This window comes from Erinaceus europaeus, chromosome 8, assembly GCF_950295315.1.
Source record: "Erinaceus europaeus chromosome 8, mEriEur2.1, whole genome shotgun sequence".
In the NCBI taxonomy this organism is placed as follows: domain Eukaryota; kingdom Metazoa; phylum Chordata; class Mammalia; order Eulipotyphla; family Erinaceidae; genus Erinaceus; species Erinaceus europaeus.
The window spans coordinates 20,129,127-20,155,333 of NC_080169.1; the positions used below are offsets into that span (position 1 = coordinate 20,129,127).

Here is a 26,207-nt window from a genome sequence, read left to right on the forward strand (position 1 = left end):
AGCAGGTTCTGTTATGGCTTCCCAGCCTCTCTGTCTCCTGATCTCATAGAGGGGGAGCAGAGCGTCTGACTCCTCTGACTGGAAAAATGTTGTGGACATCTCAGTCAAGTGGCTGGCTGGGCTAGGCAGCGTAGAGTTCCTGAGGCAGTGGCCCCTCAGCCTTTGTCCAGGGAGGCCAGGGCTGACTGTGAAGGGCTCCTTGACCTTCCTTACCATCATTTTTTACAAGGTTTGGAAAGCAAGTACTGATCTAGACTGGGGAACAGACCTGTCACCTCAGATCATTCTTAATCTGTCAGTACATAAACTTAAGTGGCTCTGTCAAAATCGAGAGGAATGGAATCCACAAAGAGCATTCCCTTTGCAGTTGACCTGAAGGAACTGGCCTTTGTTTTACTGGATTTCATTCAATGGAACATTGCTTGAAATTAACAGGTCATTAGCTGAGAGCTGGAAATCTCTGTTACCCAAGAGACTTTGATTAGTGGCACTTGAAATAATAGGATTTGACATGTACTAAAATTCCTACAGGGAGACTGTGCATTTTCATTAATCCTAGCAGGTTTGAGTTGAAAACAAAGAACTCTATCCAGAATGTAGTGAAATCTTTACTGCCTATTGAGTAGGGGAACAAGTGAACTCTCCAACCTGAGGAGGGAAAAAATAAATAAATAAATAAATAAAACTCGGTTTGTGAGGAAGCCTTTGCTAGATCTCCTCATTGACCTTCCTTCCAAAGAGGATGGTGAAAGTCCCCACAGAGGCTGAGGCCCTCCTCCAGTTCAGTACAGGATTTGTGTCTGCAGCTGTTCTAAAGAGGAAATAGCCACACCTCAGTTCAAGTACAAGAGAAGGAAGTTTTTCCAAGACTGGCAAAGGAAAAAAAAAAATATATATATATATATATTTTAGAAACCACATCATCAACTAGCCTGAGGGCTAACTCCAACTCTCTAGGCTCAAGCAGGACAGGAGAAAAAAAAAAAAAAAAAAAAAAAACCTCCTTAACCTCTTTGGGCCCAAGGTAAGTCACCTTATCTAGAAACTGAAACAGAATCATACTTGACTCTCAGGATGCTGAGTGACTGATCTCATGCAGGTAAAACTTAAATTCCCCAGCAAACAGACGATGAGCTGGAGAGAAAATTGCTATCAATAAGTACTTAAGTAATTATTCTTATTCAGTAATTATCAAAATATATTGTTCCTCTTTTATTCTGCTTCCAAAATTTTCATTCTCCTGACTAGAAGCTGAGCGTGCATGCTCTCCTCAGGAGCTTCTAGTCATTTTCTCTCTGCTGCTTGGTTTCTGGGGAAGGGTATGTGAATAACACTTTGGGAAAACCTTGGATGTTTATGAAATTCTGAACTGGACTTCACAGGTCCTGGAATGGACCAGACCCAGTCTAAACATTCATGTTTTGATGACAAACACAACTGCATAGCAGCAGCATGCTTAGACATTAGATATATTATTAAATATAAAGAACATTATAATAAGGGTGGGATCTCATCTTCAATCCAAGCAAAACTATGTTCTAGGCCGATGTTTTTCATGTCCTCAGAATTTCAAGCCTCAGTCTTTACTTTTTTTTTCCTGCTTTGCTTTCAGGTGCCATTGCTGGTATCGTCGATCAGCCAATGCAGAACTTTCAGAGGACATCTGAAGCCCAGGGTTCAGCAGGACACAAGGCCAAGGGTGTCATCTCGGGTGTGGGGAAAGGCCTCATGGGAGTGTTCACAAAGCCCATTGGAGGGGCTGCTGAGCTTGTGTCACAGACTGGCTATGGTGAGTTGGTGGGAAGCCTATCAGCTTCACTTACCAAGGACAAGCTAAAGTAATCCAGCAGCCTTTCAGGTAGCTAAGGCATGAAAAGTGAAACTGTAAAGAGCTTTCTCACCTCTTTAGGCTTATGACACTGAATTATAATAATCACTTATTATAAAATTGCAGGGCAAATACAGAGATTTTTGTATGCACATTATGTTTATATATAATATATAAATCATACAGTATTACATATAATCACGTAAACTTTAATGAAAAGTAACCAGTCAGAAATTGAGGGCAGCATGTGGAATATTTTGAAGCAGACAGTAGAATCATGACTTCTTGAAAAAAGGAGGGGAGGACTGGAGAAACAACAGCCCACTTGGATTGTGCACTGCTTTGCCCTATGCATAGCCCGGGTTCAAGCCCAGCCCCCACTACACTGAAGAAAGCTTTGGTGTGGTGGTCTCCTGCACTCTCTCTGCCACTCTGCCTTCTCTGTCTCTAAACACAAGGGGAGTGGCAGGAATGGAGGGACAGCTCACAGGATATGGTGCATGCCCTGCCAAGTGTGTAGCCTGGGTTCAAGTCCCAGCAGACATAGTGGTGGACCACAGCAGCAGGGGAAGCTCCACGTGACGGCATTTCTCCCTCACTGTTTCTCTCGCCCTTCTCCCCCCACCCCACCCGAAGTACATACATAATGAAGAGTGGGGCCAGGTGGTGGCACACCTGGTTGACTGTACAAAACCCGGGTCCCAAGCCCTAGTCCCCACCTGTAGGGAGAAAGCTTCACAAGTGATGAAGCAGTGCTGCAGGTGTCTCTCTCTCTCCCTCTATATCTCCCCACTTTCCTTTCAATTTCTCTCTCAAATAAAAACATAAATAAAAAGAATGAAAAACAAAAGTCAACCCAGAAAGGGTAAAATTGCACTTGGGGGAGATGCCAGCAAAAGAACAGGTCAGGAGATCAGGCACCACATATTAGAGCATATGCTTTGCTGGGCGTGAGGCCCTGGGTTTAAGCCCTAAAGCACATGAGAGCACCAAGGACAGTGGAGTAGTACTGTGGTATTGTGACTCTCAGGTATTGTATTTATTTTAATGAGAAAGACTCCGAGAGACCACAGAACTGCTCAGCTTTGGCTTGTGGTGTTGGGGATTGAACCTGGGCTCTGAGAGCCTCAGGAAGGGCTCTTTTGCATAACCATTATGCTATCTTCCCAGCCCTCCTCTGTCCTCCACCCTGCCCTCTCTCCTTTTTCCTTTTTTTTTTTTTTAATTTTATTTTTTTTTTGAGAGAGACACAGAGAGAAACACCAGAGCCCTGCTCAGCTCTGGCTTATGGTGGTGCAGGGGACTGAACCTGAGATTTAGGAGCCTCGGGCATGAGAGTCTGTTTGCATAACCACTGTGCTGTCTCCCCTGCCCCCTCTTTCCTTTTCTAACAAATAAATGAAGTTGAACTAGGATAGCCACTCAGCTAAAGTTTCACCCATGCACAAGACTTTGGGTTTATTCCACAAGTTTCATTAAAAAGGTTTTTGTGCTTTGGGCCACGTGCACTTAACCCACTGTGCTACCGCCCAACCCCCTAAAAAGGTTTTTGTTTGTTTGTTTGTTTTTGCCCTAAGAGCTTCAAATGGTAGAGAAATCAATTTTAAGCTACAGCTATGAGGAGGCAGAGCTTGGAGAGCTGTGGCTGGAAGAACAGCCCATGGATGAGAACAAGAATACTCTCTTTTGATGGCTGAAGATTGCAAAAGCTTCTAGAAGCAGATGACAGGGGCAGGAAGGCTTTGCCAGTTTGCACCAATTCATTCACTTTTATAATAATATAAAAAGCAAAATGTCTCAAGGACTTGTCTAAAAGATTCTCTGGCCAGACATTTGAAAGGAAAAACAGGTTATAAGACAAAAAGCTGTCATGAAATGAGTCTGGAGAATGAGAGAGTGTGTGTGTACTCATGTGCACAAGCAGATGAGGGTGTGTGTGTGTGTGTGTGTGTGTGTGTATGTGTACACATTCATGTGCACAGGCAGACGAGTGTGTGTGTGTGTATATGTGTACACATTCATGTGCACAGGCAGACGAGTGTGTGTGTGTGTGTATATGTGTACACATTCATGTGCACAGGCAGACGAGGGTGTGTGTGTGTGTGTGTATGTGTACACATTCATGTGCACAGGCAGACGAGTGTGTGTGTGTGTGTGTGTATATGTGTACACATTCATGTGCACAGGCAGACGAGTGTGTGTGTGTATGTGTACACATTCATGTGCACAGGCAGACGAGTGTGTGTGTGTGTATATGTGTACACATTCATGTGCACAGGCAGATGAGTGTGTGTGTGTGTGTGTGTATGTGTACACATTCATGTGCACAGGCAGACGAGGGTGTGTGTGTATATGTGTACACATTCATGTGCACAGGCAGACGAGTGTGTGTGTGTGTATATGTGTACACATTCATGTGCACAAGCAGACGAGTGTGTGTGTGTGTGTATGTGTACACATTCATGTGCACAGGCAGACGAGTGTGTGTGTGTATATGTGTACACATTCATGTGCACAGGCAGACGAGTGTGTGTGTGTGTGTGTGTACACATTCATGTGCACAGGCAGACGAGTGTGTGTGTGTGTGTATATGTGTACACATTCATGTGCACAGGCAGATGAGTGTGTGTGTGTGTGTGTGTGTACACATTCATGTGCACAGGCAGACGAGGGTGTGTGTGTGTGTGTGTGTGTATATGTGTACACATTCATGTGCACAGGCAGACGAGTGTGTGTGTGTGTGTGTGTGTGTGTGTATATGTGTACACATTCATGTGCACAGGCAGACGAGGGTGTGTGTGTGTGTGTATGTGTACACATTCATGTGCACAGGCAGACGAGTGTGTGTGTGTGTGTGTGTGTATGTGTACACATTCATGTGCACAGGCAGACGAGTGTGTGTGTGTGTGTGTGTATGTGTACACATTCATGTGCACAGGCAGACGAGTGTGTGTGTGTGTGTATATGTGTACACATTCATGTGCACAGGCAGATGAGTGTGTGTGTGTGTGTGTATGTGTACACATTCATGTGCACAGGCAGACGAGGGTGTGTGTGTGTGTGTATATGTGTACACATTCATGTGCACAGGCAGACGAGTGTGTGTGTGTGTGTGTGTATATGTGTACACATTCATGTGCACAGGCAGACGAGTGTGTGTGTGTGTGTGTGTATATGTGTACACATTCATGTGCACAGGCAGACGAGTGTGTGTGTGTATATGTGTACACATTCATGTGCACAGGCAGACGAGTGTGTGTGTGTGTGTATATGTGTACACATTCATGTGCACAGGCAGACGAGTGTGTGTGTGTGTGTATGTGTACACATTCATGTGCACAGGCAGACGAGTGTGTGTGTGTGTGTGTATGTGTACACATTCATGTGCACAGGCAGACGAGTGTGTGTGTGTGTGTGTGTACACATTCATGTGCACAGGCAGACGAGTGTGTGTGTGTGTGTGTGTGTGTGTGTGTGTATATGTGTACACATTCATGTGCACAGGTGCCTTTCCATGTCTCTGCAGCCTTGCCTCAGACGTGGCTTTTACTCACTCAGACCAAGTCCTTCCGCCACCAGCAGCAAAGGTGCACGGCCTCAACTGCAAAGTCCTTCCTTAGACAGAGGACAACAGGGCAATGGCCTGACCTGCCTTGGGGTGGTGGAGTGCCGGGGCCCACCTCAGGCACGAGTAGGCACAGGAGAAATGGGTGTGTGCAAAAAGAAGCAAGTGACCACAATTGTGATCCTTCACCTAAAAGCACATCCTCATCTGGGCCATGAGAGGCCATCTGGTTTCACAGACGGCTGGCGGCTCTGCATCTGGCATAAAAGCCTGCGGGGTACCTTTCACTACAGGCAGCCGCCCCTCCACAGATAAGAGACAGCCAGTTCAGGGCATAAAAACAGTGTCTGAAAGGAAGGGAGGTGGACGACGCCCCCACTCAGGCAGCTGGAGAGGTTCCCCTCAGAGACCACACAGATGCAAATATGTGTTCGTCTCCCCTGTCCCGTGCTACCTCCCGCTCCATTTCTTTCTTTCCTCTGGATGACATTTTCACTCTTGGGAAAATGGGCAAGAACTGCTACAACTCTTAAATGGACAAAGTTAAACAATCCCTTATCAATGCTTACATGTTAATAAAAACAGTATTCCTTTTACCATTTACTCCAGTGAGGTAAAGTCAACTCTTACTTCATAAATTCCTTTGGTTCTGAAAATGCCCTTGTCCCTCACTACATTTCCAAGCGCTGAAGAATTCCACATTATGTAAGAGCATCTCAAAACAGCTTCACAGGGTCTTGTTGGTTTCCATCCTTCTTATAAAATTTTTATTACCATACTGAAGGTTTTACAAACCACTAACTCTTAGCCTAATGACTGTGCCTCATTTATAAACATTTATAAGCCCTCAGAAAGCACACATGCTGTACCATCTTTGGTTCTGGAGAGGCTCTTTGGGGGCCTGTGTGGCTGCTGTTGGGTGCCCTCATTTGGTGCCGGCACCAAGGAGAAGATGTAATAAACCAGAGACCCCAAGAGCGCTCGTAAATGTACATGGATCCATATTTAACAGCTGGATTAAGTCACTTAAGTCCTGAGTAGGCAAGCCATGTGTCTGTGTCTATCTTTGAGTTTGATTTTTTTTTTTATTTGACTAGTCACAGCACAGATAGAGGTAATGTAATTCTAAGGAAGCTAACAGTCTTGACTTTTCTTTATCACAGAATCGTAAATAGTATATAAGGTATTTCTTGGGACCAGTGACTCCCAGGAGCTTGCATTCCCACTAACTGCCTGTCTGCTGGGAACGGGGAGCATTCGGGTTTCCGTTTATAGCTAATGTGGAGCACGAGGGCTACGAGCGCAGTGCTACCTAATGATAATCCATACACATTCCCAAAGCTGTGCCGTCATTGTGGATCTGTAGCATTTTATAGATGGCCCAAAGCAGGGGACGTTAGTGCTACATGGAACTGTTTTCCAGAAAACTAGTGAAACTCCCTTCCGTCTCTTTCCACAGGTATTTTACACGGAGCTGGCCTTTCTCAGCTTCCCAAACAACACCACCGGCCAACTGACCTACAAGCGGACCAGGCTCCAAATAGCCACGTCAAATATGTCTGGTAAGATGATCTCAAAGTTTGCTCCCGTCATGTGCACTACATGGTACCAGGGCCTGGCTGGCTTTCACCTCGCTTCAGGACCACTCGTAGCACAGAACATCTAGAACCAAGAAAAGACTGCTGTCCAGAGTCAGCAGGCCTCTCAGTGGAGGGATCTTAGCAGCAGAGAAGTGAGGCCCGTGAGAGGACCTGCGACTCTCTGCAGAACTAGCTAATCATGGGTGACATTGCTAATGGGAAGAGCTTACCCCTATCAAAGGAAATCTCCCTCCCTAGGGGACGCATGATTCTGCTGATCAGCATCAGTCTAAGAACTGTGGCAGTATTTCTAGCTGTAGGAGGAAATTAAGTCAGGCTGGTGAGGGCCCTTTGCCCTTGGCAAGTTTTGCAGAGATCGCTCAGTCCCTGGGGACAGTGAGCATGGGGTCTTCTCAGAGCTTCCTCCTGACCTGAGTTTTGATTTGAAACAGGAAAATGCTTCAGTCTCTGGGCAGGCCGGAGGTCCACATGGCTTTGGATGTGATTCTCGTGAGGGACTCGGGCCAGGAGCACGAGGGGTGCCTACTGCTGACGTCAGAAGTGCTCTTCGTGGTGAGCATCAGCGAGGACACACAGCAGCAGGCCTTCCCCATCACCGAGATTGACTGTGCACAGGACAGTCGGCAAAGCAACCTGCTCATCGTGCAGCTCAGGCAGCCACACGTGGCCTGTGATGTGGAGGTACAGCTCAGGAATCATGGTGACAGCAAGTCGCTGCCAGCCAAGTCTGGGTGTGGGTTGGCGGTGGGGGTGGGGGCATCTCCTGGGACAACCCACCAGGACAGAAGCAGAGTCACCATATGAACTGGCCAAACTCAGTTGTCTCAGATTAGAGTTAGAGTAGACAGGATATGAAATTCCAGAACAACAGCTCCGTACAAGGGCCAAGACCAAGGCAGTGTTTCTGTGCAGCTGCTACATTAAGCAGGCCCGAGGTGCGGCACAGGGCCTGACGCTGAGTCTGTGGGGGAGAAGGCCCACTGCTGATGTTGAAGTAAGGCCTGAGTAGTGGTCGAGGTTTGCGCACGTTCACAAGCCAGGGGTTCTAACTCACACCTAGCCTTATCCCCAACCTGAGATTTCAGGGCTCAAAATGTTGATTATAGACTGTAAGTTGCAAATGGGATTTGTACCTGGTAGTCACATGGCCAGCTGGGAGAGGTGGCTTATAGCTAAGAGCATCCCACCAGAGTAGTTTCTACTGATGGTGTGTTGGTAAGAAAGAAGTATGTTGTTGATTGAGGGTCATCTGCAGATCTGTCCCTGGTCCCCAGCTGCTTATTCTATGGCTGTTTCACTCCCCACAGCAGACTGCTATCAGTACCACAGCTAGTCTCCTGAGGTACTGCTTAGAATAGCACCCTGGCCAGATTGAGCTGTGCTGAGTGCTGGCCACACAGACTGGTGTGAAATGAGTGAAGCAAATTGAGGGGGTCAGTGCCCCAGCCCTGGATGAGCAAGTGCACCCATCTGGAAGTTGCCCTACTGTTGCTTGTGACCAGCTACCAGATCCATGGGGCCTCTGCCGAAAACACCTTTTCCCAAACAGCAGCTAACCTGGAGCTAGCCTGGGGGCTGAGTAGCAAAAGAAGACAGCAAACCCTTGTCCAGCAGCTCCTGCCCAGTTTATTACGGTCCTCCTGCTAGAGGAGCCTACAGTCTCCCTCACTTCACTGCTGGGAGTCAAAATTATCTAAGATGGAAAGGAGCCAAGTACAACAACTCTGAGATTTCTCTAGTTTCTTGGATCATAATCAGTCATGCTTGAAGCTGGGACTTGGCACTAGGACCACACTGCTGCTTCAAGTTGACGACTTTCTGGAAATAAACAGAGGTCAGATGTCCAGCCTCTTTATTAGATCCGCCAAAATCCTCAGATCCAGTTGACAATAAAGCAGCAGTGATCTGGATGCAGATTTTGGCAGGGCATAATACCATCATCCTTAACTCCTTAGTCCTAACGAGAAACTTCCAAGTCCCTGAAGAATATCTTTGACCCCGTTATTAGCCGCTTGGGAAATATGAGATCTTAAACTGTTCAGATTGCAGGTTCATCTTTTGTTGGTAAAGTCTCTCTTCAAACTGATCTTTCTTTCTCTATTGTTTTTCTGTTTTGAGGCGGGAACTGAGGTATCAGAGTTCTGTTGTGTCTCTGGCTGAGATGGTAGCTGAAGAGACCACCCCTCAAAGCTGAGGGTATAGCTGAATGAGGTAGAAGCACTGATGACCTGGACCCCATGCTCAGTGCTGGTTTGCCTCTGGGCTGAAATTCGATGAGGATTAAGGAATGGATCTAAATCCAGATGTAGAGGGGCAGAATGGTGGCACAGCCAGCCCAGTGGAGTACACATTAGCATGTGAAAGGACCTGGGTTCAAGCCTGCAGGTGGGAAGCTTTGTGAGTGGCGGAAGTAGTTCTGTAGGACTCTTGCTTCTTCCCTCTCAATTTCCGCCGTCCCTATCCAATAAATAGAGCCAGATGTGTAAAGAGCGCTGCAGGGACTGAGTCTGCACAGCAGCATCTGGCACAGCACTGAAAGGGTAGGTACCCAGTATGCCTTCAGCTGCCAGATTCTCCTTCCTCACTATCTGTATACCACTTCACCTCTCCCTTCAGTTCCTTATGAGAAACAAGAAGTCACTACCCCCTCAGTCCTATGTCCAGATCCTAACTTTCCCCACCCACCCCAAAGACAATTCAAACTGCAAAAGAAAACCCTTTTTCTGATCGAGACAACAGGGTCCTTCAGCTCACACTCACTAGACAAAGAACCAGCCTCAGCTGCACTGCTCCAGTGCAGTGGTGTCAGCCATGTCCACAGAGAGCTAGGTTCAGAAGGCACCCACTGTCCTCCAGGGAAAACTACTAAGGATATTTCATAACTTTGTGGAAATAGCTTTTCTGGTTTTCTGCCTCAGATGCTAGGAAATGTGGGCCCTTTACATTTGGAAGGAATTAATTTGTAGATGACATCAGGATATTCAAATATGGCAGGATTCAATTTTTTTTCAATCCGGATTTGCTTTTCTTGGTTAAATGTAGCCATTTTTAGGGCAATAATTACTTAATATGCCTGGCACATTATTGAAATCCCTTATGAGGCCCGAAATGAGTCAGAAGGTCAATTTATCCCTTGGCCAGGTTCCTTTCACAACACAGGTTTTCCTGTGCTGCTGTTCAGAAGGAGCAATTAAGACTTGGTGTGTATGCAAAGCTTTCCAGCTCAATTTTGACCCCAGAAAATGATATCATCAGAGTTCTGGCTTTTGCCTGCTGGAGCAGCTTTCATCTGTCAGTAAATCTTTGGGGGCCTTTATTTTCTTTCCTAACCTTAAAAATAGGATATTTGAACTCTAACGGATGCCCTACTTGTTTCTCTGCCAGGACCTTTCACTATCTTTACCGTCCCTGTTTTTTTCCTGCAGTTTTTAAGAAACCTTTGGTTGCAAATCTTTCATACTATTACTAAAAAGCCCTCCAAAAATATCTACTCTAATTCTCCCACAGTGGTCTGGCAATACATGGTGAGTAAGGACCAAGGGAAGGTCAGTGGCTACCTGAAATCCACAAACCAGGGCTTACACTGGAAACTGCCTCTCTGCTTGATCTACTTAATAGTTTCTTCCCAGTTTGTAGTATTTGTGCTGCCAAAGTGAGCACCCACATGCTAGTTAACCAGACTTTCAGGGTGGGAAGGATACACAGCTCCAGGTGCCTCTGGTGGCTGCTTTCAGAAAACTCTCACTTGCTGTGGGCAGTATACCTCAGTTCTGTTTGTGTCCCACTGAAGAGGAGCCAGACTTTTATGAACCAGAAATGTACTTTGCATCTTCTCCCTTTTTTCATAAAAATTTCCTCTTCCTCTGCCCAGTTTTTTTTTAATTTTTTCTGGCTTCAAGTTCTACTATTTGTAAAAACAGAAAATGTTACAGATCAAAATGTATTTTTCTTTTTTAAGCCACTAGTTTGAAAGGGGCACTCTGCACTTTTCCTGTTAAAGTTCTAAGAGATAGAAATACAGCTTTTTATTTCAAGGTGCTGAGCTGAAAGTTTAGATTTAAGTAAAGATACTTTGTTCTCAGGCTAGCAGAGAGCAGTAGCAGACTATTTCTTTTCTTTTTTGTTTAAGACTCACACATGAAAGAAGAGAATGAGAACTCAAGCACCACTTCTCTGGTTCATGTGATGCTGGGAACAGAACTAAGGCCTCATGCTTCCAAGTCCAACACTGCACAATCCCCCAAGCCACAGTAGCAGATGACTTAAGTGTTAGCAGCCAACTCAAACATGGTATACACAACACACAAGTGCTTAATGGAGGTTGTTCTATCATTCCTATGCAGAACTAATTATATCGCTGAAATTGCAATGGTCTTAGCAACTTAGAAAAAAAATGAAAAGGAAGCATTATTTTGGATAAAGTAACTTTAATTGATGAACTACCAATAAAAGGCAGAATGTCTAACGTGTCAAAGGAAAAGGACATCACTTTATAGTGAAATCTCATTACAAGGATCTGGCAACTGAATAATGTTATTTTTGGATCCCAGGTGGATGGAGTCCGAGAGAGACTGTCAGAGCAACAGTACAACAGACTTGTGGACTACATCACAAAGACATCCTGTCACCTGTCCGCCAGCTGCTCTTCCATGCAGACCCCATGTCCCGTGGTAGCTGTGGAACCTCTTCCCTCCACGGTTAAAATGTACCATTACTTGGTTGATACACATTTTGCTCAAGTTTTCATTAGTAAGTTTACCATGGTGAAAAATAAAGCCCTGAGGAAAGGGTTTCCTTAAATCTCTATTCTTAGGAACTGATTGCTATTTATATGATGTATTTTTTGGGAGCGAAACCTAAAGTTCTAACATCTAATATGCAAGACCAACACTGCAGTCAGTATTCTAGTCTCCTAAAATGCAGATTTTTTAAAAAACTTTTCCCCCCTTTTGTTGCCCTTGTTTATCGTCGTCGTTGGATAGGACAGAGAGAAATCAAGAGAGGAGGGGAAGACAGAGAGGGGGAGAGAAAGATAAGACACCTGCAGATCGGCCTATGAAGCCAACCCCCTGCATGGTGGGGAGCCGGGGGCTCGAACCGGGATCCTTACGCCAGTCCTTGCGCTTTGCACCATGTGTGCTTAACCCACTGTGTCACTGCCTGGCTTCCTAAAATGGAGATTTAAGAAAATATTTTTATTGTTTCTTTTCCATCAAGGAAAATAATCTATTGCAATCTTCATATCACATGTAAAAAATGCATTCAACTGTGCTCTAAGTAAGGCCTACTAGCTTTGCTCTAATGCTGAAGTAAGCCTTAGAACAGTAGCAGTCAAATCTTCATTCCTAATTGCATCTGTTTTTAAGCAGAGGCGTAGATTCTTGAAATTAAAATGCTTAAGACCAGCTATTAATGAAATGTGTTATCATTCTTTTAGTAAAAGTTGCTGTGCATATATTCCTTCCTTAAAATCTGCATTTTTACAGAAGTTTGGATAACTAGGTTATTTTGAAAAAGCTTTTCTAGTTAGTTTGCTTTATTTGTAGAACCATAGAAACTCAACTAAGGACACTGGTTCATTTTCATCACTAGTAAACTTGCCTAGTAAAACAATTATGACCTAATTCAACAGAATTCATAATGTCCTTGGGACCTTGTAATGAAGTAAACAACTTCATTAACCTACAGTGAACAAGTCCAGGAAGTTTATTTTGCTGACTCAGTAAAGCACAGACTGTTCCAGTGTCTCACTGTGCACAAGAATGGGATTGACAAGACCCCAAGTTACCAGATAACATACTCAATGAATAGCTTACTGCAATTAAAGCACTCATTTTTTACTGACTCCATCCAAACTTTGTTAAAACTGTGAGACACTAAGAAAATTATCAAATGCCTAGTGATCTTTTAACATGTTACTGTCTATATATACATACCTACATATATATATATATGGTTGTTTCTGGAAAGCAAGGCTGTGACAGTTCGGCCTAAATATGAAAATTGTTTCCTCCACTGGTTTGTTGCCATATATGCTCAGCTAGGAAAAGGAGAGTCTTACCAAATAACCTCAAGAGTAATTATTTTTAAAAATGTAAATGTGTTAAATTCTTGTATCTTTTATGGTAATTTTGCACACTTCTAAGAACTGTTACATAAAAATTGTTTAAAACACTGGATGTCTATTATCGGCTTACTTAAATGCACATGTTTAACAGCTACCTGGGGTTTAAGTTACAGCTCACAATTACTAAAATTTTTTTCATGAATTGATAAGGACGTTTTTGTTGTTATACTAATAAAGTGATAGTGATTAAATTAGCTTTGGCATAAAATAAGCTTGATTTTTAAAGGTCACTGTAATACCACTTAGATCCCAACAAAAAAACATAATTGGGGGTGGGTCAGGCAGTGGCACACCTGGATAAGGATACACATTAAGCATGTGCAAGGACACACGTTCAAACTACAATTTCATGAGTGGTAAAACAGTGCTACAGTGTCTCCCTGTTTTCCTTCTGTCCTGTCAGAAGTAAAATAATACTATGGAGGGAGGGGGAAGGGGACAAAGCCCTAGACTATCCCTGAAAAAAAGTTACTATATGCTGCAGACATTATATATTACATTTGTGGCATGGATGTTACCAGTGAGGCTAAATAAAGCTCAAGGATATAATCCATTAGAAAGATGGCCTCTGGGTAGTCAAGTTAGCTTACCTGGATAGCACACCTGCTCATCCAGGTTCAAGCCCAGTATCCACCCTTGGAAGAAGCTACAGCGGTATGTCAACCTCCCCCCTTTTGTATCTATTTGGGAAAAAAAAAAAAGCCCAGCAAAGAAAAGAAGACAAAAGGTACTCAGTCTCTGTCCCTTCTAAGAGTCAGTCATGTGAACTCACTGTTTTGGGACATTTTTGATTGCTTTCATATACTGTCTCTGCAAAATACTGCTCAGTGTCATTATTTGCAATTACTGAGTCATGGATTTTATAGGTTTTAAATAAATATTTAAATCAAGTTATCTTTATCATATTTATAGAAATAGTTAAAAATCCAACCAATAAGGAGTAAATGAGAGTAATGAGTAAAAACTTACTATCATTGTATTTGTTAATGTTTATTTATCAAGAGAAAGTATTTCTTATCCAAGTATCTGTGTCATAGTTCAGAATAAATGACAAATTTCCATGAGGTCAACCGAAAAATTCTGTGGAGAAAACACAATGATTATGTTAATGAAAAACATTCAACACCGCACCACTCTTTAGATCACATGAGATCTGCTCCTTCTAAGTGAAGCCTATTTCAGGCTGCCAATTCTCTGGTACATTCTCTACCAAGTTTTCTGTCAACCTCACTAGTCTCTTCTCCACTTGGAGGATTCCATACCTTACACCTTAGCCTGCTGTTTCTTGCTTTCATTTTCCAAACCCTGCCTTTTCCTTCAAGTTCACGCCACTTCTATTCTCATATCCACATATTAAACAGTATTTCTACCATCTCCAACTTGGTTTTTCTTACTGATTTTTAAATAGTCAACTTCTAAAAATGGAAAAAACAGTTCTCATAAGTTATATTTTTTAAAAATCAGTCTGTTGGGGGCTGGGAAGACAGCAGAGTGGTTATGCAAAAGACCTCCATGCCTAAGGCTTTGAAGTCCCTGGTTCAGTCTCCAGCACTACCATAAGCCAGAGTTGATCAGTGTTCTGGTATATACAAAAAAAAAAAAGGTGGGTGGGTGGGATATCTGTCTGTTAGGGCTAAGTGGTGGCACACTAAATACAATGCACACATTACCAAGTGCAAGGACCTAGGTTTAAGCCCCTGGTCGCTACCTGAGTGGGGGAAGAAGCTTCATGAGCAGTGAAGAGATACTGTTAGCATCTCTCTCCCTCTCTAGTTCTGTTTCTATCTCTCATTTAAAAAATGGGAGAAAAGTTAAATGGCCACCACCGTGCAGGTGGGGAGCAGGGACTCTTAACGAGGTGGGGGGTTGTCCTCCTTGCACATGCTAATATGTGCACTTAACCAGATGTACCACCAGCCGGCCCCCTGAATGCTATTTCCAATAATATAAAAAAGTCAAAATTCTTATCAATTTTCCAATCACTGGGAATAAAGTTTTTTTCTTTTTTTGATATTATAACTGTGGATAGCGGCCTGGGAGGTGGTGCAGCAGATAAAATGTTGAACTCTCAAGCATGAGGTCTTGAGTTCAATCCCCTGCAACACATATGCCAAAGTGATGCTCTGGTGTCTTCTCATTAAAAAAAAAGAGTGCTCAACAGGTAGGTGCCTATATTGTCATGTCATCAGCTCCGGTTCGAGTCCCAGTATACCACATGGAGTGTATGGTCCCCAGGAAACTCTGGTGTGGTTGTCTCTCCTTCTCTCTCCCTATCTGAATGAAAAACGTTGGTTTGGAGAGGAATAGCACAAGACTGCACAGTATGGTAATAATAAAGAACTGTGGCCCAGGCAGTACAATGGCTAGGACACTAGAGTTAAAAGCAAGATGTCTTGAGTTCTGCTCTTAGCATTACATGTGCCAGCAAAAAAAAAAAAAAAAAAAAAACACATAATAATGAAAAATAAGCTTCATGATATTGTATTTGACTATCATTTCTTGTACTTGACACCAAAACCCAAAGTTACACAATCACACACACATTAAACAAAAATTACACACAAAGCCATCACTTTTTAAAAGTCAGTGCATCAAATAACACAATAGCATGAAAAGGCAATCTACATATTAAGAGAAAGTATCAGCAAACCACATATCTGAAAAGGTGTTTAAAAGAAGAGGAGAAAAAACACAAATAAAACCAATTAAAAATGGGCAAAGGGGGATAGGGAAAACGGCACAGTGGTTTACATAGCAGATTCTCATGCCTGAGGTACCTGAGGGCCCAGGTTCAATCCCTGGCACCACCATAACCCAGAGCAGAGTAGTACTCTGGTAAAAGATTATTTAAATATTTTATAATATATAATTACTATTATATATATATATATATATATAGTCAATAAGCATGAAAGAAAGTGTTCATAAACCACTAGAGATATGTACATAACAATCAAAATGAGATGCCACCTGAGTCAATAACCACTATTTGATACCTTGAAACACAGAAAATAAGTGGTGCTCAGATGTGAAGAAACTGAAATCCTATAAATCCTAGACTATAAAATGGCACTGTTACTATAGAAATAAGTCTCCTAAAAAAAAAAAAACATGGTCTGGGAGGTGGCGCAGTGGTAAAGCTCTCAAGCATGAGGTCCTGAGTTTGATTCCCGGCAGCACATGTACCAGAGTGATGTCTGGTTCTTTCTCCTATCTTTCTCATAAAAATAAAATTAAAAAAAAAAACAACAAACAGTGTTGGGCGGTAGTGCAGCAGGTTAAGTGCACATGGTGCAAAGCGCAAGGACTGCCATAAGGATCACAATTTGAGCCCCCGGGTCCCCACCTGCAGGGGGGTTGCTTCACCAGTGGTGAAGCAGGTCTATAGGTATCTGTCTTTGTCTCCCCCTCTCTGTCTTCCCCTCCTCTCTCCATTTCTCTGTCCTATCCAACAACAGCAATGACAACAATAGTAATATCGACAACAAAAGGGCAATAAAAATGGCCTCCAAGAACAGTGGATTCATAGTGCAGGCACTGAATACCAGCAAAAACCCTAGAGGCAAATAAATAAATAACAGTGCGCAGTCAAGTGCTTACATTATTACCATGTGCAAGGACCTAGATCTGAGTCCCTGGTCAGCATACAGGATACGTGAAGACGAAGCTTCACAAGCAGTGGAGCAGTACTGCACTATCTCCATCTCTTACTATCTAAAGAATGGCCACTAAGACTGAGAGTTACAGACAGCTGGTCCCAGCAATAACCCTGGTGGAAATAAAAATTAAAAATATAGGAACCAGAAGATAGTTCACCCAGTAGACTGTATGCTAGGACCTATGTTCTAGTTCCAGGGTCACATGGGAGTATCATGCAGGGCACCAGAGGAAACTTGATGAGCAGTGGGGCAGTGTTGTGTGTGTCTGTGGGTGTGTGTGTGTGTGTGTCTCCAACTCTGCCAGTCAGCAAAACTGTACACGTGTGAGGCTTTGGCACAAAGTAAGAACAGAATTACAGCATGACTCAACAACTCCACTTCTGTGCATATAATCAAATGTACTGAAGAGGCTGTGCAAGAGAAATTTGTACAACAGGAGCAGCATACTTCATGATAGTCGAGAGGCGGGAGTACAGCTCAGCAGGATAAGGCACTGAACTCTTCAAGCATGAGGTCCCATGTTCAACCCCAGGACCACATATGCCAGAATGATGGTAACAGCTAAAAACAAAAAAGGTGGGAGCAAAGAGCCCATGAATGAACGGGGGAAAAATGTGGTATGTTCTTAAAATGGGTTTAGTCTTGAGAGGGAAGGAAATTCTGAGACTTGCTATAGCTGATGAGCCGAGAACATTAAATGAAATAAGCCACTCAAAAAAAGAGACAAGTACTGTGACTACACTTAAAGGGGGAGTGAAGCTTGCCAGATCCATGAACAGAAAACACGGTTTCCATGCTGTATAGCAAAATTAAAGAGCTTTTTTTTTAATGGGTAAAGGACTTGTTTTGAAAGATGAAAAGAACAATGTAAATGAACTTATAACCTTAAATTCAAGATGGTAAAATTTTGTGTATTTTACCACAGTTAAACCAGAAACTTTACACAGGCCTCACCTCTACTTTCTGGAATCATTTTGTGCTCTGAAAGACACCCGCCTTCCTCATCTCCTCAAACTCTTTCACGGGATCATAGTTTCTGTAGAAATCTGCATATGCTTTCTTTCTTGGTTCCGCCACAGCAAACTAAAAAAATAACACACTATTAGGGCTTATTACTAGAAACTTACGACCTAGAGACTAACAATATAATTTTAAAATAGTATTTGCTTCAACTTAAACACATTTTCCAAGAACAGCTAGCGTAGATGCAAGCAATGAAACAGAAGCCTCAGGGAAGCTCTATAGCAATGAGGGTGCCCCTTGTCCAGAGATGCGTTATTCCTCTGCTGTGGGGGTCAAGGATGATGGGGTGCAGGAGGTTACAGAATGCTAAAGAAATGCAGAAGGCTAACAGGATTGCAAGCTTCACCCGTTATTTGAATTCCCATCTTCTTGTAGTAGTAAAAGGAGCACTTGTAAACCTCTGAAGTCTACAGGGGCTGATAAGCCCATAAACATTGCCAGAAGAATACTCCATTTTAAAAACGAGATGCTAATGGTGGTCCTTAGGCAGGAGCAGAGGCAGATGCCATGTACAAGTTCAGTGGCCTCACCCAGAAGCCAGAGCCCTTGCCTGTGGGTTCCAGACAAATACCGGCTATCATATATGCCACTCAGCGACACACACTTCCGTTCCTCCTACATGTGACTCTGCTGCGAAGAACAAAGTCCCAGAGCTTCAGAAACACTAGTGTGGACCTAGGCACCTGGAAGGAGGCCTGCCAAAGCAGATGCTCTCTGGGACCACCATCCCTGCCTCACCGCCTTCTTTTTCCATGGCCTCCGGCCCAGGAACTGTGATGTCAATCACACAACTCATTTAACTTTGGAGTATAAACTCTTTAAATTTTATTTTTCATAATTTCTGTTAAAAAATGGGGGAAGGGCTGGGTGGTGGCCCCCCCCCAGTAGAGTATACACATCACTAAGTTTGAGGAGCCGGCTTTGTGAGCAGTGGAGTGGAGCAGTGCTCTAGCTGCCTCTCCTTTTCTTTCTCCCTACTTCGCACCCAGTAACAAAAACAAAAAGAAAAATGGCCACCAGGAACAACGGAGTCCTCACCTAGCCCTAGTGATAGCCCTGCTGGCCTACTTAACACTTTACACAAGATAACTGGGTTTATAGATGGCATGTGAGCTCCTCTGACAGACTGTTCAAGGCAGTACTGCTGCTCTTATATTTGTTCTAATTTCTCTGCAAGTGGCAGAGGAAATTTGCACACAGACTTGTTGGTGGCAGAAGCAGAAATGGATCCGGCTGTGTCTGACGGAGATAGAAAAACCAAGGTCATGTGCACAGTGAGGGGGCTTGTGAGTTAGTCACCATGGAGAGTCTATCATCTTTTTGTAAAAAGCTGAAAGAGGCTGGATGTGATACCACAATGGTCATACAAAAAGACTTTCATGCCTGAGGCTGCAGTGCTCTGACAAACACACACATACATGAAATAGTTCATTTGGATAGTGTGCTACTTGCCATGTAGGCAAGCCCAACCCCACCACCCTGAAGGAAGCTTTAGTGTCTCTTCCACACAGTCTGCCTCTGTCTCTATCTTTAAAAAACTAAAAAGCCTTGGAGCACACCCAAATGGAACTCACACACTACCAAGCACACAAGGACCCGGGTTCAAGTCCTCACTCAATCTCCTTCAGCAGGGGTGGGTACAGGCAGCTTTCCTAGTAGTGAAGCAGGGCTGCAGATGACTCTTCCTCTCTAGCTCCTCCTTCCCTGTCATCTGTCTCTGTCCTATCAAGGAAAAAAATTGCTCCTGGGAATGGTTGATTCACAGTACAGGCACTAACCCCGTGATAACCCTGGCAGCAACTTTAAAAAGTTAAAATATAAAAGTAAAAAAATTAAGTCTAGGTGGGGTTGTCAGGCAGTGGCACACCCAGTTAAATGCACACATTACATGTGCAAAGCTCTGGGTTCAAGCACCTGGTCCTCACCTGCAGGGGAAAGTTCCATGTGGAGCAATACTACAGGTGTCGTTCTTTCTCTCCCTCTACTCCTTCCCCCTCAATTTCTGTCTTTATCCAAGGCCTTAGGCATGCATGTTCTTGCCGCTCTGGGCTCCTTTTAGCATTCAGAGAAACACAGGAAGACGGAGAAACAAAAGTGCTGAAGCTTCCTCCCTTGCCACAGCTACTCCCATGCGGTACCAGATCCTGAACCTAAGTCACACACCTGGCCATGCAGGCACCATACACAGCAAGCTCTCTCTCCACCCCCAAGAGATCTTTTAAGTATGAAAATCTAAACAAAAACTAAAACAAAAATCTAAAGCAAAAATCTAAATGATCAATTTAGGTCCACTAGATCCCGAACAGCTTGAAAGCCATAAAATGATCTATAACCAAACTCTTATACAAGCAAACAGCCAGTGTATATGGTGATAATTGGTGAAGACAGAGGAAAATTCCATTCAGAACAGATTCACTCTAGGCTCAGCATGGAACCCAGCTTTTAATTTAGGAAACAGACCCTGGAGCATGTCACTTAAAATACATGGTCAACTCACATGTGTGCCAGAGTGATGCTCTAGCTCTCATCAACATTTTTTTTAAATGGGGCCAGGTGGTGGCACACCCAGTGGAGTGCACAGGACATGGGGTCAATGCCCCAAGCTCCACTTACAGGGGGGAATGCTTCCAAAGCAGTGCTGTAGGTCTCTCTCTTTATCCCTATGTCCCCTTTTCCCTCTCAATTTCTATCTCTATCTGCTGATAATAACTGAATACATAAATATTTTTTAAAAAGTAGATGGATACATTTGTTTCCTGGTGAGATGAGAAATTTTATTGAAGCGTCAGTAACTGTACTCTACCCCAATACAATGACTAAAATCAGAAAGTGTCTTAGAATTAAAACTAAGTTTTAGCAAGTTGCTCACGAGTAGTAGGTCGTGAAACTAATTTGAAAGATTACTTCTGGCATTTAACATATTTCTTAAGTCACTGCACAGTCACAGGAGGGTCAAAGATAAAAACAGACTATTACACAGGCTAAGTTTATAGAAGCAATAAGTAACATGCAGAAGCTACAAAGCAGTGAATATTAATAGAGGAAGAGAGTCCAGAAACTAGTTAGCTGTTATTTCTCTCGTCATGCCCATTTTCATGTACTCGTCCCTTCCCCCACATTTATATCAGGCCCACCATGTGCCGCAGGAATCTCAAGGAACAAGGAACAGGTCTGTGCTCGTCTCTTTAAAGGGGTCCCATAAGTACAGGCCCTTACTGACTTTTGCTTAAGCTGTTGCTTCTCCTCGTCCCAGATCACCTTAACCCCCATCTACAGCTCAAATCCATCTTCTTTTAAGAGCCGTGGCCCACAATATCCCACCACTGAAAACCAAAGCACCTTCTTTATGTGCTATCTTACAATTTCTAAGAAACCCCTCCCCTCACTGTGTGACTTCTAGGGGTCAACCCCTCCATGCACTCTTCTCATTTCCTACTTTGGGACGTTAGACAAGAATTGAACATATTAAAGAAAAAAAAGGGGGGTATCCAGTAGAGAACACATGTTCATGTCCCTGGTCCCAACTATAGGGGTGGAAGCTTCAGGAATATAGCAGTACTGCACGTTATTATTATTTTCTCTATTCCCCTCTCTCCTACCTTTTTCCTATAAAAGGAAAAGCCATCACTAAGGTGGCACAACTGGTTGAGTATGGTTACCATGCTCAAGGTCCCAGGTTCAAGCCCCAGGTCCCCACATGCAGGAAAAGAAGCTTCAAGAGTGGTGAAGCAGTGCTGCGGGTGTCTCTTTCGCTATTTCAATATTCCCTCTTAATTTCTGTCTATCCTATCAAATAAAATAGTTTTAAAATAAATAAATAAATAAAGTACAGTCAACTCAAGACTGTCCCTGAAAAGCAAATGGCAGAGCTACTAGGTAAAGACTTTAAAAACTATCTTTAAGGTGCTCAAAAATTTAAAAGATATGGGGGCTGGGTGGTGGGGCACCTGGTTGAATGCACATGTTACAATGCACAAGAACCAAGGTGTGAGTCCTCAGTCCCCACCGGCAGGGGGAAGCTTTAAGACTGACAAAGCAGTGTTGTAGGCCTTTCTCTCTCTACTTTTCCCTCCCCTCTCCACTTCTGTCTTATCAAATATGATACTTTTTTGGACAATGCTAGGTTCATTTGAGGGCAAGATATCTAAGAGACAGAGTGCTTTCTGGTATGAAATGGAGCACACTACAGAATCAAAGATGCCACTTTAGGTGCTGGACAGTTGCACACTTGGTAGAACTGACATATCATGTGCTAGTACCGGGTCCCCACCATCAGGGAGGAAGCTTCAGGAGTGATGGCGCAGTGTTGTTGTCTGTCACTCCCTCTCTTCCGCCATCTATCTCTCCTCTGTCTTTATCATAAAACGGGAAAAGTGTCACTGTGAGCAGCAGAATCATGCAGGCACCAAGTCTCACTTGGTAATTCTGATAGGGAGTTAAGGGGGGCTGGACAGTAGCACAACTGGTTAAATGTAGGTGTTACCACATGCAGAGCCTTGGGTTTGAGCTCCCGGTCCACAACTGTAGGGGGAAAGCTTCATAAACAGTGCTGCAGATATCCCCCATCCTGACCCCTGTATATATATTGCTCTTCCCTCTCAACTTCTCTGTCCTATCAAATAAAGTTTAAAAAATAAAGGGTTTTGAATTACTGATGAAAGTGTACGTTTTTACTTCACTTTTTTAATTAGGCTTAGGGAATAACTAACACACATACCTTATAGAAAGCTGCAACACTCAGGGATACAATGAGAGCTCCAACAATGTGAAAGCGGAGACGCTTGGCCAGAAGGCCACGCATCTGAGGTTTCGCCAAAGCACCCGGAGCCATGGTAGTCACCCTCCTAGACACATAAGATGAAAGAAAACTCAGGCTAGTACTTGAGCCCAAAGGAGCATAAAGCATCTTTGCATCTAGAGAAACTAGCTGCTGGGATGATTCTCTCACGAGTCCCAAGGTGCCGTGGTTGCCCTGCTTCTCCCCCCAGACCCAGGGTGACCGTCCAGACCCCAATCAAGGCCGCAGTAACTAGGGAGTGGAAGCCGTACAAAGGAGACCCCCTCCTACTGCAGAGACTAAAAGCAGCATCTCTGGACTTATATTAGCTACATGACCCAGGACAAAGACACAACTGGGTGTTCCTTTATATGGTGTCATCTAGAGAATAGACACGCGGGAACGTGCAGTCACACACACAAGCAAGCTTTCTAAGACTTTGTGAGGTAGTTATCTTCCAGTGGGTGGAGGAGACACAGAACTGTGGTGGTGGGTATGATGTGAGCAATTATGTAACCCATTAACGGCAAGAAATAATAACAATAACACATTGGGAATTATTCTCTGCCGTACTCCAACTTTCTAGCCCTACTCTCAACTCTGACACCATCTTCCCAAACAATATTTTCCTCCACCTCCATGTTAGCTATCAAACTCAAAACAAAAACTATGAAAGTTACAGGTTCCTAGGAACACACCTAAAATAGACTTCTTCAATTCTTTCCATCCCAAGATGCCTATTCTCATCTGCTCTATTCCTACTTTTTGGTTCTTATTAATTAAACATTTTGCCCTGCTTTCTATCTCACCACCAGGTTGCCGATGCTACCATGATGCCAGCCTGACTTCTTTGGGCAGATGACCCCACCCATGTGTCCTGGAGCCCCACTTCCCCAGAGCCCTGCCCCACTAGGGAGAGAGAGACAGGTTGAGAGTATGGATCCACCTGCCAATGTTCATGCTCAGCAGAGAAGCAGTTACAGAAACCAGAGCTCCCACCTTCCGCTCTCCATAAAGAACTTTGGTCCATACTCCCAGAGGGGGAGAAGTGATAGGAGGAAGACGACCAGAGGGCTCTGAACTCCAACTCCAAAAGCGCCCAGAGAGAAGAGGAAAAAAGGAAGGAATCAGATGTACAAGTAGGTGTAAGTGTGACTTAAAAAGGAAGAGAAGGTGGGCAGGGGTAGACAGCATAATGGTTATGCAAACAGACTCTCATGCTCGAGGTCCCAAAGTCCCAGGTTCAGTCCCAGCACCACCACGAGCCAAAGCTGAGCAGTGCTCTGGTATTTAAAAAAAAAAAAAAAAAAAAAAAAATGAAAGAAAGAAAAGAAAGGAAGAGAAGGCAGGACCAAAAAACAAAAGCGGGTGGGAGGGAGCGGGACTGGACACAATTCTGATCCACACTCCTGGTGTGGGAGAAGCGACAGGAGGAAGCGGGTGAGAGGGCTCTGAACTGCAGCTCCCTCTGGACCGGGGGGAGAAGAGGGAAAAGGGAGGGACATGTGGAATGTAGTACCAGGGCTACCAGTGGCTTGGAGGGGAAGAGAGGGCTGGGCCTGGAAGAAAAGGGGGGAAACTGTGTCCAAATGTAGACAAATACTGCAGAGATGACACAGTCAGTCCACGTCTGCGACCTTGGGGCAACCACGATGGTTTGCAAAATGCAGGGACTTGGGATTCAGAACTCTGGCGGTGAGGACGGTGCGGAATTACACCCCTGTGGGCGTGTAATGTTATAAATCGATATTGAACTGCTTATAAAAAAAAAGAAAAAATGGGAGTCCGGCGGTAGCGCAGCGGGTTAAGCGCAGGTGGCGCCAAGCACAAGGACCTGCTTAAGGATCCCGGTTCGAGCCCCGGCTCCCCACCTGCAGGGGAGTCGCTTCAGAGGCGGTGAAGCAGGTCTGCAGGTGTCTGTCTTTCTCTCCCCCTCTCTGTCTTCCCCTCCTCTCTCCATTTCTCTCTGTCCTATCCAACAACGACAGCATCAACAACAACAATAATAATAACCACAACAAGGGCAACAAAAGGGGGAAAAAGTGGCCTCCAGGAGCAGTGAATTCATGGTGCAGGCACTGAGCCCCAGCAATAACCCTGGAGGCAAAAAACAAAACAAAACAAAACAAAACAAGAAAAGAAAAGAGAGGCCGGGGGAGGGGCAGATGCAGATGCAGACAGCCGCAGATTCCGGGAGGACGGGGACCCAGAAGTCTGGGGGCGGGACCGGTGCCGAGCGATGGCCCTGTGTTCTGTCACTTCGTCGGCCAACATTCGGTCGCTAATAAAATCTCGACCACCTCACCCCCAAAACGGGGTGACATAAAAAGCTAAGCAGGTTCCTCCAAAGTCACTCGGCAGAACATGCTAAGTCCCTCGGAGGAGCCCGAAGGAGCCGCCCGGGGACCGCGGGACCGCGGGGCCGGTCTCCCGGCCGGGGGTGGGGGGTGACCGGCTCCCTCCTCCAGTCCAAGCGCCGCGGTCGCTCACAGGCCGCAGCTCCGCTTCCGCGGATGCAGCCACGGGGCCCGCGCCTGGCAAACAACCCGACCCCGGTGACCCCGGCGACCCCGGCTGTGCCGAGACCGTCGCCCCACCCACCTACCCCTACACACTCCGACCTCTGACCCCCACCCTCTGACCCCCGTCCTCCCGCCAGGGCCCCGACAACCGTCCGTTGTTCTCCGGAGGCCGCGGCGGGGTCGACTGCAGAGAAAAAGCCCGAGGCCGCCCAGCTCAGAGTTTTCGGGTCACGGCTCGACTCCCCAGCAGTTCGAAGCCAGGAAGCGGGAGGCGGCAGCGAGGGGACCCCGAGCAGGAGACGCAGAGACCAGACTCACCGCGACACCAACGTCCTTTCAGACTGAAGGAGAAATGGCCGGTGGCTGCGGCGCCGCGCGTGCGCAGGAAGCAGAGGAAGCGGAAAAGGGTCGGGACAGTGGCCGGCAGGGACCAAAAGACCTCGCGCGCGGCCGCGGGTGCCCACAGCCCGGCTCCCCCTGTGCGGCCGCTGTCTTCCGCTTGGCTTTAGGAATTGACCTGCTGTGTTGGTCTCCTCAGTAATCTGGGGATACTGATTTTACTCATGCAGAGTTGGTATGAATGTACTGTGATTTATATATATTACAGTGTACAGGACATCCTGGACCCACACACTGCAAAAGTCAATATTTTCTTTCTCATTTTAAGTTTTTGGTTTTCTTTAATTTTCTTTTATTAGTGATTTAATAATGATTAACAAGATTGTAAGATAAGTTCCACACAGTCCGTATCCCATCCCCTCCCTTGATAGCTTTCCTATTTTTTAACCCTCTGGGAGTATGGACCCAAGGTCATTGTGGGATGCAGAAGGTGGAAGGTCTGGCTTCTGTGCTGACAGGTGATCCATACTCCTAGCCTGTCTCTCTCTTTCCCTAGCCGGGAAGGGCTTTGGGGAGGTGAGATTTGAGGTCACATGTTTGTCCTTTTCCTTTTTATTCTTCTTCTTCTAGCGTTTGCCCTTCTTCCGTAGCGTCAGGTTGAGCCTGATGTAAAGTTTCGAGACCTCCTTCGAATCTGGAGAGGTGGCAGTCGTTGACTATGTGGGTCATAGTCTGTCTGTAGCCGCAGGGGCAGTTCGGGTCGTCT

The 26,207-nt window shown here is 44.8% G+C and overlaps 2 protein-coding genes across 3 annotated transcripts in view; one reads left to right on the forward strand and one right to left on the reverse strand.

The window, feature by feature from the left end:
• Window positions 1-13,315, forward strand: part of VPS13B (vacuolar protein sorting 13 homolog B) — a 634,327-nt gene extending 621,012 nt beyond the window's left edge. The window contains exons 51-54 of the mRNA XM_060195774.1: window positions 1,613-1,789; window positions 6,853-6,955; window positions 7,426-7,675; window positions 11,545-13,315. Of these exons, the coding sequence (XP_060051757.1) occupies window positions 1,613-1,789; window positions 6,853-6,955; window positions 7,426-7,675; window positions 11,545-11,793 (779 nt within the window). The 3' untranslated portion in view covers window positions 11,794-13,315. The remainder of the gene's footprint in view (window positions 1-1,612; window positions 1,790-6,852; window positions 6,956-7,425; window positions 7,676-11,544) is intronic.
• A 775-nt stretch (window positions 13,316-14,090) lies between these two features.
• On the reverse strand, window positions 14,091-25,566 carry LOC107523006 (cytochrome c oxidase subunit 6C). 2 transcript variants are annotated; one of them, XM_016192186.2, is made up of 4 exons: window positions 25,421-25,566; window positions 22,521-22,647; window positions 17,735-17,863; window positions 14,091-14,201 (listed from the first exon to the last, which is right to left on the reverse strand). In XM_016192186.2, exons 2-3 carry the CDS (start codon window positions 22,632-22,634, stop codon window positions 17,750-17,752), a joined length of 228 nt encoding a protein of 75 aa, XP_016047672.1. In that variant the 5' UTR covers window positions 22,635-22,647; window positions 25,421-25,566; the 3' UTR covers window positions 14,091-14,201; window positions 17,735-17,749. The 2 variants fall into 2 exon arrangements, with proteins under 2 accessions (XP_016047672.1, XP_060052006.1); XM_060196023.1 differs by lacking the exon at window positions 25,421-25,566 and adding an exon at window positions 25,252-25,381.
• Window positions 25,567-26,207: the final 641 nt, after the last annotated feature.

Bases quoted from the DNA above. Each gene is read 5' to 3' on its own strand.
- LOC107523006 (XM_016192186.2), bottom strand. From the start codon at position 22,634: ATGGCTCCGGGTGCTTTGGCGAAACCTCAGATGCGTGGCCTTCTGGCC. The intron at 17,864-22,520 runs GTATGTGTGTTA...TTATTTTTTTAG, and splicing joins GTGTTGCAGCTTTCTATAAG to TTTGCTGTGGCGGAACCAAG.